Source organism: Elephas maximus, chromosome 5 (assembly GCF_024166365.1).
Source record: "Elephas maximus indicus isolate mEleMax1 chromosome 5, mEleMax1 primary haplotype, whole genome shotgun sequence".
Taxonomy (NCBI): Eukaryota; Metazoa; Chordata; class Mammalia; order Proboscidea; family Elephantidae; genus Elephas; species Elephas maximus.
In genome coordinates this window covers 110,514,453-110,529,118 of record NC_064823.1, presented here as the reverse complement: position 1 = coordinate 110,529,118, position 14,666 = coordinate 110,514,453, and the positions used below count along the sequence as shown (strand labels likewise).

General features: G+C 36.3%; 1 protein-coding gene across 13 annotated transcripts in view; it reads right to left on the bottom strand.

Moving 5' to 3' along the window:
• The window catches only part of FRYL (FRY like transcription coactivator), a 344,107-nt gene that overhangs the window by 116,608 nt on the left and 212,833 nt on the right, over positions 1-14,666 (bottom strand). For all 13 annotated transcript variants that reach the window (XR_007517673.1, XM_049886274.1, XM_049886269.1 and 10 more), the window contains 5 exons: positions 13,964-14,060; positions 6,019-6,098; positions 5,549-5,629; positions 2,031-2,199; positions 1,676-1,768 (listed from right to left, as the gene is read on the bottom strand). Coding sequence is in view for 12 of the 13 variants with exons in the window: in XM_049886274.1 (XP_049742231.1) it covers positions 1,676-1,768; positions 2,031-2,199; positions 5,549-5,629; positions 6,019-6,098; positions 13,964-14,060 (520 nt within the window). In the remaining variant the exon portion in view is untranslated. The remainder of the gene's footprint in view (positions 1-1,675; positions 1,769-2,030; positions 2,200-5,548; positions 5,630-6,018; positions 6,099-13,963; positions 14,061-14,666) is intronic.

Below are 14,666 nucleotides of genomic sequence, written 5' to 3'. Positions count from 1 at the left end.
GAGTGTCCAGGTAGATCAAGGTGATCAGTGTTCCCAAAACGCTGTACCAAAGAAGAGGGGAGACAGGAAGGGAAGGAAGCAGAGGGAAGGGGATAAAAGAGCCACACAGAGGGCTCTGAAGGTTTATGAGTAACTCCCACGAGTATTCAGGCTGGGGAAAAGGCACCAGAAAGGATGAGCGTGAACAGTGCTAGGGTCTTACAATGGACCAGGAATAGGATATATTTCCACCAGCTGGACTGGAAAACTTCAATATTCATAAAGCACTGGGTAGAATATACAGAAGAATTCTTTCGCAGTAGGGAGGAATGATTAACTCAAGATAGCCCCATCTAAAAAATCTTAAAACAAAAACCCGAAAGGATCAAATCATTTTCAAGTAAATTAACTGAGTCCCAGAACAAAATCCAAGAATATATCCTATATGTTTAAAAGTAGAATATCATCTATTAGGCAAAAGTGTAATACTAAAAGTGACTATCATATCATTAGGGCTTCGGATTGGTTCTTCCCGGTTCAATCATGGCCACGGACTCAACATGAAAACAAACCTGAATTTTTAAAATTTGGGTAAAGGGAATGGTAACCGGAATGGGAAAAATTACAGGTCCAAGCCCTGCCAGAAACTGAATTTCCCTCTTAGAAAACAAGGACAGCATGTACCTTGCATAGCAACCAACTCTCTTGCCCTAGGAATTTGGACAGTCAGACACAGCTGTGCCCCGCTCAAAGATGGCAGCTGACTACATCGCTTTAAATATGTCACTCTCCACAGTCCTGGCTATAATCCAGTCTCATGCCTGAGGCTCCTCAAAGGGCTCACTATGCCCCTTCCGAATCTCCCATTCCAGGGCTACAACCCATAATTTTTCTTGTTCTGGTTATGTTTCCAGATCACCCAAATTTTAAAACTTCAGGTCTGTTTTGGTTTCACTTGGTAGGCCACGACTGAACAGGTCTGAACCAGATTGAAGCCACGCATATCAATATATATACTACATAACAAAACTAGGTGGGTGCAGAAAAAAGGAAACCAAAAAATACAGCATCTCTCTATGATTATAAAAGTCCTGAATTTTATTTATAGCATATTTTATTCGTAGTAACTGTAAAATTATTTTTTAATAATATACTGCATTTATAGCAAGAAAAGCTTCTGTAGGCCTGTTCTCCTAGATGTTATTTCAATTATATTTACAGAAGTTATATTTTCTGAATAAATCAGAATACATATTTTGACAGATAAAATAAATGTCAGGGCATCTACAGAACACTTAAAACCAAGACAGCCCAGCAAATTCCAGGATATATGTCACTATCAATTCTTCAGAGGCCATTAAAATGGCTGCCATTTTGTAAGAAACAAAAGCCACTAGTAAACGTTGTATGTTATACCAAGGTACCTGCGGCAACCATTACTACTGGGTTGCAAAACTCTGCCCGCCTGACACTGCCCGAATCGTAAGGGCCCAGAGTTTTTCTTTAAATTAATAGACCAATCAATGGTCATTATGCTATCTGTCTATTAATCATTTTTCCCATACCCACATTTCGTTCATATTTTCCACTAAATTCAATTTCTATGAGATTACCAGAAAGTAAGAATATTTCATGAGGCAACTTCTTCAATGAAAAAGTATTTTTAAATACAATATAAAAATAAAAATATACTTACAGCTGCAACAGGGATAAGAATCTCCACAAATAAACCAGCAAGTGCATGTTTTATATCTTTATCTTTTACTTCTAAAAAATACTGAGCACATTCCTGGAGGGGAAAAAAAGTATATTAGACTAATGAGATTAAAGAATTTGTAACATCACAATAATTCTGTGAACACTCTTCACTACTTCACAAAATTTGACAAACATCAAAACATTCACAAATAAAAAAATTTACACTTACAACAATTTAATGCTTGAAATAAGAAATTTATTAATAATGATGCTATTTATGTATATTTTCATGAAGAGCAAGAACAACTACTGTTAGGGTAAGTCTAATTACTGTAATTGAAAAGGTATATCACCTGCATAAACTGAAATGATGCTTCAAAATCTTCTACAGGATACATTTTCACTCGGAAAAATTTCATTCCCATTATTAAGCTGATGACACTTTGAACCACATGTGGGCTTTGTTCCTTTTGTCGCAGTTCTTTTAATTCTGTCACAAACTTCTTCCTTACAGCCTGAAACCTTTAACGTACATGGATATGTAACGTGAATTGAACTGAAAACATCAATTTCCCACGATATTGAAGGTTAAAATCACAAGGTATTTTACCCAAACATTATCTCTTTTCTCTACCTTCATTAAATTTACCAGAAAAGCATGCAGAGGAAAATAAATTTGTTATTCTAAATTTGCTGTTCATTTATTTTAAAATGAGGAATTCCTTAAGCCCCATGGTTGTTATTGTTAGCTGCCATTGAGTTGGCCTTAACTCAGGGCAATCCCATGTACAACAGGATCAGACCACTGTGATCCACGAGATTTTCACTGGCTGATTTTTTAGAAGCATATTGCCAGGCCTTTCTTCCTAGTCCATCTTAGTCTGAAAGCTTCCCTGAAACCTATTCAGCATCACAGCAACATGCAAACCTCCACTGACAGGGGTGGTGGCTGCACTCAGTGGCAACAGTCGGGAGTAGAATCTGAGTCTCCAGCATGGATGGCAAGAATTCTACCACCGAACCATACAATGGTAAAATCAAATAACTCATTTATAAAATGTATCCAAGTAAATCAGTATTCTCTAATTTTTCAGGCTCCTTTTTATAAAGTCTGCGATTTTATATGGAAAGTAGATTGGAGGCTACGAATTTGTTCAGAGATAAACCAACCAATTGGTAGAAAAGAAAAAGAGAGAGAGAACACTAGTCTCACAATGAGAATAAGCCAAAGAATCATACCACTTTGGAAAAGTAAGCAACATCCTGGACTCAAATGACTGCAACTGTTAAGGCTGGTAAATTTTTCGTTGCTTACATACACATCTTTAAATTTATTAACCAATACTTCTTAATTTTTCCATGTATATATTATGAACAGAGTCCTTGGGGGGCAGAAACAGTTAAGTGCTCCGTTACTAACTGAGAGGTTGACAGTTCAAATCCACCTAGAGGTGCCTTGGAGAAAAGGTCTGGGGCACTCTACTTCCAAAAAGGTTACAGCCATTTAAAACCCTATGGAGTTCGATCCTACTTTGAACTCATGGATTTACCATAAGTGCAGAGTAGAACTATACTCTTTGCTACCTTATAAAGTTTGACAAAGATCAAAACATCCTCGAATTAAAAAAAAAGGCATTTCACACTTGTGACAATTTAGCACTTGGAATAAGAAATTAATAATGATGCCATTTACGTCTATTTTGCCTCTTTTGAAGAGTCATGAAGAGCAAAAATAACAACTGTTTGGGTGGTTTTTATTTTATAAACATATTATGAAAAAAACTAAAAATTTTATTCTTGATGTTACTAAAGAAACCAGTTCTAGTGAAAACGACCTCCAACGAAGCATGTTCTCCAATGGCCACTGGGGGGTGGGGGGGGGGATTACATAGTACCAAAATATGGATACAAAATAGGAACTATAACATATCTATTCCCATTGGAATATTGGAAATTACAATCCCATTTTTCATCAAAGCATTCTTCAGCACTTTGTAAAGAAAATCTTTATAGATTGGATAAAAATCTTTTCATTGCAATAATATTTGAATCCAGGTTGTTTTTCTTTATTAACTTTCTCAAATAAACTAGTCACTACAATCGAAGAAAATACAGACAAAAGATTCTACTACACCTCCCAGCTTTTCTTCATCCCTCTTCCCCCTTCCTACCCCCTCAAAAGACAGTACCTGTCAGCCTAACCCAATGTGGATCCTTCCACATTTTCCTCCATGCTCATTATATGCATGAGTAGAAAACACCTCAATATTGCTCTTAGTGGCATTTCTTTTACAACTAGATTAGCAAGCCTAGTATTATTTCATAAATTTATTGGCCCTTTGGACTTACTATCCTTAAAAACCAAAAAAAACAAACCCACTGCCATCGACTCAATTCCAACTCATAGTGACCCTATAAAACAGATTAGGACTGCCCGATAGGTTTAAAAAAAAAAAAAAAAAACCAAACCCACTGCCATCGAGTCAATTCTGACTCACAGCGACCCTACAGGACAGAACAGAGCTGCCCCTATAGTTTCCAAGGAGCACCTGGTGCATTCGAACTGCCGACCTCTTGGTTAGCAGCTGTAGCACTTAACCACTACGCCACTCGGGTTTACAAGGCTGTAAATATTTGTGAAACAGACTGCCACATCTTTCTTATGCAGAGCAGCTGTTGAATTTAAACCACCGATCTTTTGGTTATCAGCCGAGCTTTAACCACTAAGCCACCAGGGCTCCTTTCGCTATCCTTACCATCCTAGAATTAACTGGACCTAGTCATGATATAATGTTCTCCTGGATTCAACTTACTGATGCATTACTTCAAATTTCTGCATTGATATTCCTGAGATTGGAATTTATTTTTTATAAATAAAAATATGAAGAACTACTTTGCCATAAAAAGAAATATATTATTGTTCATATCTTTGTTTTTGTGTCTATATTCTAAATATAAATGAGAAATTAAGATATTATCGTATAAGTGTAATTCATTTAAAATACTGTATTCTAAGTTCTATAACATTGGTTATACAAGGGTCCCTAGTGTACTATAAAAGATAAAAAATATATTAATTAACATATATTACTTCAAATGCTAACTAATAAACATGAACAGTAACTTTGCTTACCACTGTAGAATTTAGAAAGGTTGTTATATGATGAGTTCAGGACCAAACACTCTTTTAAAAAGGATCTAAGAAAATTTGAATTGGTATTTTTCCTTACAAATTTCCCAGGAGCAACAAAAGAAATTCAGAATCTTCCATAGTCTCTAGAACCACAAGATGCTAATTGCTTATTGTTCACTATAATGATGGTTGAATACAATTTAATGAGTCTAGCTCCTAATGAATAACACTTTTGATGGTGGAATCAAATATCTTTGATCCTTTCCTTTTGGCACGTCTTCCACGTATTCAAAACTGTTTAATACCAAAATAAATAAGAAAATTAGAAGATACTGCACTGCTACCTCAAAAATAAAAGCATTCAACTGGAAAGTAATAAAAGTAATTACTAGCTCTGTAAAGACTTCGAAAATAAAATTTTTTAAAATTACTTCTCATACAATTGTGAAAAACAGAATGAGGTAGTATCCTGACTATTCTTGGCCATTTCTGACTTCCTTGACTCACGCCTTTATGGAAAACTCTAAATGAAGAAAAGTTGTGACACTGAGGCATGAATGCTACTTAAAGAGCCTGTGAGGAACAGAGCTGCTAAATAATACAAGATAGGAACAGGCTTTATAATAACGATATGATAAAAATGGTACATCTATTAACTATCATGAACTATTACATTAATTAATAATAGAGCATTCTAAAAGGCCAAGCAAATCAATATCAGTGGTTCACAAAACTTACTTTGATTGGGCAAGAACCCCTATCACCTCCGCATATAAATCTGCAATAATATGCACATTCCCAGTGTTGGTTCCTGAATATCTAAAATAAGAGAACAAAGGAAATATTTCATTACAATTTTCTGTGAACTCTTTCTTTATAAATTTGAAAATTCTTTAATAGAATGTTGTGTAATTTTCTCTGCATACTCATTTACAGGAGGATAAAAACCACATAAATTTTCTTCCATCTCTAGATTTTAATTTGCCATGAAATTAAGCCTTCTGATTCTTAAAAATCCTATCTATGGTGCTGAGAATTATTTTCACAAAGCCTTTCCTATAAGTGCTTCGTGTGGATTCAAAAGAAATGGGAAGATAATTGCTTTGAACTCTAAAAACAAAGGATCAATGAATATTCAAATTGTTTTCGAACAATTCAAGCCTGGACTATGGAGAAGAGCAGCAATAGCAAATTAGTATTTTACTCACCCTTCCTTATGTTTAAAGTGCTTAAAAGCCAAGTTTAGAACTTCATGAACTAAGGGATCAGGCACAGGATGAACAGGAATCTAGAATAAAAAAAATTATCAAATAAGAGCTAAATAAGTTATAACATTCATGAATATTTCATCATTTCAACTAATTAAATCAATACTCTGAATTTTAATTGCAGAGTATATTAGTAATCTGTCATTCTCTCCTCTTTCTAAGAATCTTATTATTTCTCTAAGAATTCAGTCTTTAATTTAACAAGCTCTAAGTTTAAGAATATTAGCTTTATAATCACAAATCACTAAACTAGGGACTACGTGGCGGAAAAGTGGCAGATGTTACTATAGCCATTACTGTTAGAAAGCTAAAAGGATCCTTTTTTATTTCTCCCTATAACATCTATAGAAAAGCTACCTCTGTACTGAGCCAGCCTCATTCTCCATCTAGCCTGATTTTCTATCATAAACAGCAGTCAAAAGGGACACCTTCTTTCCCAATAATTTTAAGCTACTATTATCAGAAATCTGTCCATTAAATATCCTTGTTTTAATTCTTTAAAAAAAAATGCATGCTAGTCTCTAATATGTAAAACAACAACATTTACGCCCGAAAGTCTTTCCCCTCTCCTTATGCATAATCATTATTCACAATTTGATTTATACCTTTCTAGACTTCCCCCTTAACCACACACGTACACACCTACTTTTATTTAACAGAGTGATGCACTTCTCCATGTAGTACTTAGAGCTCCTCTCTATATATTTTTAACAGCCATGTAACACGTCATTCCAGATTTTTAATACTCAAACAGGGCTACAATACAGTTTTGGCACAGCAGTTGGCACAGTTGTAAAAGGTTTGCTTGGAATCTTTATTCTGCAATTAAAGGTGAGAGCCCCATCTTGACTAAATGGCTACGTATTTATTCTTGACTACAGGAGGATCAGAAACAGTGTTCACCTTAGATTTTCTAGAAACTGGGAAGGTCCTAAATGCCTGAACCTGGAAATTTGAAAAAGCAGACTAAGAGGGAGATTCTTACATTGCCCATTTACAAATCCACTCAGGGATTAAGCAAGGAAACAGCAGTGATCCCAACTCTACCTTTCTAGATCTCAGAGAATCTTGTTGTCTACTGCTTCTAAAAGTACCGACAACACAGGAAATAAATGAAGCTTCTTCACCAGTTTGTAAAGGTTGAGACTAAAAATCCCATGTTAATAATAACTCAGAAACTGAGTTCATTCTACATAATAAAGTTCAAGAAATAAGAGTCATAATGAGATCCCAAAGGTTTTCCCTTTGTCCCACATGGGCAGATTGAAATTTTACACCCAGAGTTTCTCTAGCAATTAGAGTTACTTAACCAAGGTTTTATGACTGAGTTATATGATTACAAGGATCTTTCTCATCTTTTATAGGCAGACACATCCCATCATTATAAAAGTAAAACAATCACATATATTGATATAGGAATTTCAGATTACTGGTTGGTCAACTGAAAACCCTGGTGGTGTAGTGGTTAAGTGTTACGGCTGCTAACCAAGAGGTCAGCAGTTCAAACCCGCCAGGCACTCCTTGGACACTCTATGGTGCAGTTCTACTCTGTCCTATAGGGTCACTATGAGTCAGAATCGACTCAACGGCAGTGGGTTTTTTGTGGTTTTGGTTGGTCAACTAAGTAGGGACACGGTAATCTTATAGTTGGTACCCTGCATCCCTCTTTTCAGGACCATACTATTTGTCTTATATTAAGAAGAAACTAAAAACAGTATCCCCAAAAGAGTTCAATTTATTATGGGTAAACTATAATTAAGCCATTATACAATAAATAAAAACATTTTCTTCAATATAATGAAAAAAGAGTAGAAAGAGCATGGTCTTTGGATTAGTCTAACAAAGCCAAATCTTCTGTTTGTACTAGCTATGTAACCTTGGGTAAGCCTCCACTTACTCACCTGTAATATGTAGATAAGAGATTAAAGCCCTATACTTACTAGCTCTGGGATAATGCAAAATCAGGTGCATTAGAATTGGAGATTGAGTCTTGTCCTCTCTCATCTTTTCTACCTTTCTCTGAAAGGGATCAGGCCAAAATGCTTACTTCCTGGGAATGGAAGGCAGATGAAGGGAGTAGACCTAGAGGACGGAGACATTTGAGAGGGCAAGGCCAGGTACAAAAATGGCAGGAAACCAACCCCCTTTTTAGAGAAGCAGGGAGGCAGATGGAGCAACCCCTGTAGTCTTTTGGCTTGATCTTCCTGAATCAGGCCTACAAATTCGGCACCAATGTAACTAGATAACTCATAGCAACCCTACAGGCCAGAGTATAACTGCCCCAATAGGGTTTCCAGGCTGTAAATCTTTACAAGAGCAGACTGTCACATTTTTCCTCAGCAGAACATAAGGTCGATTCTTAACATTAACTTTTCAGTTAGCAGCCAAGAGTTAAACCACTGCCCCACAAGGGCTATAAATCAAAATGGACTTGATGGCAATGGGTATGGTAACCAGATTACTGGCATCACTGTTGTTATCCTAGAAGCCCCAGTCAGACACTAGATCATTCCCATTATTTAAAACAGGGCAGACATCTGCCACTAGGTGATGCCAAACTGTAGCTAAGACTATTTAAATTAACCAGCCTGACTCCCAAAACTTCCAGAATTCAGGGTGCTAATCACGCAGGCAGGACTCAGACATTTCAGTAACCTTGCAATAATGCAACACTCTATTTTACATGATTTAATTTTTCAAATCTTGCTTATTATACTATGATGTGGTTTTATCATATTACTTTCCTCACAGGGACGTTTGGTGTGTCCTAGACCAGAGATATGAAACAGAGGGTAACTTAAACCTACAACTTCTCCCAAATATTCTTTATTTGCTCCAGTTATACCTGAAGTCTAACAATTACAGCTACGACATAGCTTATACCCTTTATTGCTGGTACACCCTTTATTGATGAATAAATACTATTTTTCCCTACTATTACCATCATCAATTTTTTTTACATGTGCCCTTTATTAAAGAATAAATAATTACTGCTATCCTACTACTACCACTATCAACACTTTTTACATGTCTGTGGGCCAGGTTCAAGTCGCCCTGATGACACAGTGATTAAGCTCTTGGCTGCTAACCAAAAGGTCAGCGGTTCAAATCCACCAGCCACTCTGCAGAAGAAAAGATGTGGCAGTCTGCTTCTGTAAAGATTACAGCTTTGGAAACCCTATGAGGCAGTTCTACTTTGTCCTATAGGATTGCTGAGTCAGAACAGACTCGCTGGTAATGGGTTTGGGCTTTGTTTTGGTACCAGATTCTAGTTAGGCATTTTTATATATGTTATTAATAAAACATAACATTAATAACACTTGTAATAGTCCTCTATTTTACAGATGAGGGAACTGAAGTTGAGAAGTTGGAAATAAGTACTTCTCTAGAATATATTGTGTCCCCGGTTTCTGATACACGAAAACGCATTTAACAAATGCAACACATGAGGAAAGAAAATCTTTAGTCCCATTATATTAGAGCCAAAGGGAGACAAATCAACAGAAGTGAAAGAAGATACATATCTTTAATTTTGGGGAGAAACTTTAACGAATAAACATTTTTGTTACACAATCATTCCTATTTAAAGCCTCCTGAAATCCCTGTTTCTCCCAGAACAACAAAGCCAGGTCAAGCTATGAATACTGGGGAGCCAGTGAGGCTCATTCATTAGCTAAATGATGAGCACTCAACACAAAGGAAAATGAGTAAGTTCATGCCTCAGCAAAAGTCCAAACAACCCTGTGTCATGAACCTTTAGGTCCATGTTAAATCTGAAAATGCTGAGGGCCTACTCAACAAGCAGGAAAGACATCATCTTCTGAAACTTGCACAATGGTACCCATGACAACTAAGCCAAGAACTTAAAATGGCTCACAAACTAGAGGTTTTCCACCCTTCCTGTTTGTTTCAAAGCATAAATGTGTGACTAAAATTCAATATAAATGGGAAATTGTTTCAAACTTTTCTAAACACTGCATTGCTATTTAAAGTATTTTTAACATGAGTTTTAAAGCCATACAGCTCTTTGGTACTATGTACCAATCATCCTGATTTGTAGTTGTCCATGATCCCAGAATCATTGTCCTGGCTTTCAAAAAAAATAAAATTAGTCGTCTATTGTCTTAATTTTGTTCCCATGGTGAATTACACCATTTAATTTCAACATATTTATACTTCCTCAATTCTTTGTATAACCTGTTAAGATTAAATCTTTAATTTTTTAAGATACTGTCCATTTCGCCTAATTTTGTATCACTAACTTTACCAATCAGAAAATATTATTTTTATTTTCAGAGAAATCTTGGAGTAGAAATATGAACTAGCTTTATAATCTTCAACAAGTCACTACAACAAAGACCATTTCCTCATCTGTGAAATAGATATGACAAATGACATTTATTGGGAACATCCCATGTGCCAGGCATTATTGAATTTAACCTTCATGATTGTATAAAAAGGATACAATTATCATCCCTACTTTACAGCGAGGTGGAGTTAGTAGGTAATAACTTGCCCAGAAGTACAGCTGGGATGAGAACATTTGCTCTGCCTATCTTCAAGTTTATTATAATGATCAGGTGATACAAAGAATATAAGGTCTTTTGTGCATTATGAACAGTTCCAAACATGAGTTGGGATCGACTCCATGGCAACAACAACACATATGTAGTACTGAAGACAAAACAAATTATTCAAGGAAAAACTAGTTTACAATAGAATTAGGTGAAGGACTAGCCCACGAGAATTATTTACTCCTCCTCAAGGCTTAAACAACCATGTATCAATACTTCAATACTCTGGGGGCTGCCCATTCATCGAAATAAAACTGAATCAAGTTTTAATATATTATGGGAAACAAAAGTAAAAGTCCTATTAGAACCATGATTTATTACAACGACCACTTCTCCAGGATCTATTAAATGCTATGTCATTCTGACATGGAAGAAAATTAGGTTAGTTTGTCTTGATTTTGTAGAAAGCTCTATTGATTTTTACCTAATTTTCTATAGTTTTAGTTGTTTCGGACAAGTTAAAGAGTTCTCTTTTACTGAATAAAAGACCTACTCTATATATAATTTTATATAAATAAAGTATATCTCTGTTACTCATGATATATTTTATCCTTTGATGGGTGTCATGGATTGAATTGTGTCCCCTCAAATTATGCGTCAACTTGGTTAGGCCATGATTCCCAGTACTGCGTGGCTGTCCTCCATTTTGTGATTTTCCTATGTGCTATAAATCATAATCTCTGCCTGTGGTTAAAGAGGATTAGGGTGGGATGTAACATCATTGCTCTGGTCACATCCCTGATGCAATGTAAAGGGAGTTTCCCTGGGGTATGGCCTGCACCACTTTTTATCTTACACGAGATAAAAGGAAAGGGAAGTAAGCAGAGAGGGGGGACCTCACACCACTAAGAATGCAGTGCTGGGAGCAGAGTGCATCCTTTGAACTCCTGGGTTCCTGTGCGGAGAAGCTCCTAGTCCAGGGGAAGATTGATGACAAGGGCTTTCCTCCGGAGCTGATAGAGAAAGGCTTTCCCTGGAGCTGATGCCCTGAATTTAGACTTCTAGCCTACCAGACTGTGAGAAAATAAATTTCTCTTTGTTAAAGCCATCCGCTTGTGGTATTTCTGTTATACCAGCTCTAGATGACTAAGACAATGGGCAAATGTGTACATATACAGACCAAGGGATGAGAATAATGGCAAAATAGGGGGAAGGGTAAGTGTAAAGAGTACTCTGAGTTGGAAGAATATGGTGACAGAACCAAAAACTAAAAAGTAGCCACTAGAGGCACTGTATTTCTGCTTTTCACACTGAGTCCATGCGAACTACAGGTCTAAATGGACTTTGTGCAGTGGCCTTGGAAAATGATTCCACTGAAAAAGAGTTCTTAAGTTTATAAATTACTAGATCGTTTTAAAAGAAGGAGGAGGAAGGGAAATAAAAACCTTTCTATGTTCTGTGTGTTGCAATTCTGAAGCCAGTGCAATTAGGGGCAACTTTTCGATGAGAAAACAGACTGACTGCTAGTGGAATAATGTGGCAGGCAACAATGCAGGAAAAACACAGTGGACCAGATCACTGATGGCATTGGAAGTCCGTGTAGGAAGTCTGTAATTTCTCCTGCTGGAAAAAAGAGACCCTGGGCCATTAACTGAGCAAAGAAGTACAAACACAAGAGATGGTATGGCTTAACCACAATGAGCCATAGTCAAAGTCCATTCATCGTCTATGGCCATATCTACTCCTCAGCTCTTCCTACCCCTAGTTACTCCAGTCTGAGGGTCTTAGGATCCCAGCTAAACTGGGAGATCACAGAGATCAAATTTGGCTTGTTAGCACAACTCCCAGAGGAAATTTCTTTCCCACATCTCTAAAAAAAATCTTTATGAAAGGCAAAAATTATTTAAAGTGGTTTTACCTTTGGTTAACTCACTTAACTATTTTATATTTAAAGTTATTTTTATTTGCAGATTTCAGAGCATCAAATAACTGTCTTTTTATATACGTAGTAAAAATAGAAGGAAAAGTATAAATGATTACATAATTCAAATATTTTTATGCTGATGATACTAAAAAAGAAGACTACTCTTATGTTTGCTACCTGTTACATACTCCACTTTTATATAAGAAGCAAAATTTACCGGATAAGGCATGTCATATGCAAAATTATTTTTTTTTAATGTTTCCTAAATTTTTTCAAAGGAGCACTGATGGCACAGCGGTTAAGTGCGTGGCTGCTAACCAAAAGGTTGGTGGTTCGAACCCACCAGTCGCTCCATGGGAGAAAGATGTGGCAATCTGCTTCCATAAAGATTGGCAGCCTTGGGAACCCTATGGGACAGTTCTACTCTGCCCTATAGGGTCACTGGACATGGGAATCAACTTGACAGTAACGGGCTTGGTTAACTTTTTTCAAAGTAATAAAATGTGCATAACTGGAACTAAATGGATCATCCCTGATTGATATATAACTTTTAAAAGACTGTGCTGTTGTTGTTGCTGTTAGTTGCCAAGTTGATTCCATGTAGAGTAGAACTCTCCATAGGGTTCTCCTGGCTGTAATATTAATGGAAGCAGATTGCCAGGCCTTTTCTTCCATGGTACTGCTAGGTGGGTCCAAACCACCAACCTTTAGGTTAGCACTTGAACGCAAACAACTTGTGCTACCTAGGGACCTTTTTTAAAAGACTATAAACTTAAAAGAAAAAAAAAAGCTTTCAAAATCAGTACAAGCACATGTATATATACTTGTGCTGACTCTCAATAGCAAAAGCACATGACACCTGACATTATATTATTTATATTTTTACTGCCTATCTATCCTATTCAGATATAAGTTCATAAATACAGTGCCTAGAACAATGCCAGTGCACAGAAGTCATTCAGATATTCACTAAATGAATGAACATTTTCTCTTGCCTAAAAACCATTTGCACGTGACAATTCAATCTTACCCTTGTCAACTCACTCCCATTCCTCAACCATGACTATACAATTATGACAGGGTGGAATGCAGGCTTGAGGGCTAAGGAAGAGAAATTCTTTGAAAGTAGAAGTAAAAAGGGATTGAAGCAGGTAATTGTGAGACAGAATATATTTGCAGCCAAAAGCCAATATTTAACACAATTCCCACTCAGCTCCTTTTTGCGGACAAGATTTCCCATCACGGATAGCATACAAAGGCAAAAAGGACAGGAGTGATAGGTGCAGGTCATGAAAGCCTCAGGCATCTGAAAGAAGTATAGTTAAATTATAGGGAGTTAACTCATGTGGCCCAGAATTTCAGACATCCTAAATAAGGTAACTGAAACATGTACACTTAATAAGCAATATACAAGAAATACAGACTTTACAGAAATAAAAGTGCTTACCTGCTTTAGAACTTCAACTAAAACTAAACAAAAAATGAAATCTACTGCTAAGTCCCTCCTTTCAAGGAGATAATCTCTTTCACGTTGCTGTTCATCCCTGAAATGAGAACATAAAATTAGGATTGTATTAAGACTGTGAATTTTAAAATAGTTATTGGTTTAGTAGTTCATATTATTTACTGAGTTCCTAATATGCGTGGTGTGCTACCATGACTGTTACTACAAATTGTAATAATCCAATGTCTGCATTACATGTTCTCATGTTCTTTGTCTTTTTATACGCTGGGTGTTTAAATACACAGTCCACTATGATATCTGTCAGAAATTACACCTAATCTGAAAGAATTAGTAAGAGGAAGAAAAAGGTTTTAAACTTTATTTAGAAAGCCTATCATTGCTCCTTGTATGATCAGTGTTCTTTTTGTATTATTAAGAACTAAAACAAAAGTACTAGCTTTTCTAGATGAAAATACAGTACCAGGTAAGCTTCTCACAAATCTAAGCTGACAAATCACAAGTGGCATCTACTGCAGCCCAATACTAATTTACGGAACGATAAACTGAGCACAGATAGAAGTTTTATGTAATGCCATGATCTCCCTGGGAAATCTGAAGAAGGAGAAGACAAGTTCTAGGATCTGGGCAGCAAGAAGAGTATCATGATATTATAATAAAGGGCGTTAGAATCTTTCTGTATGATAAC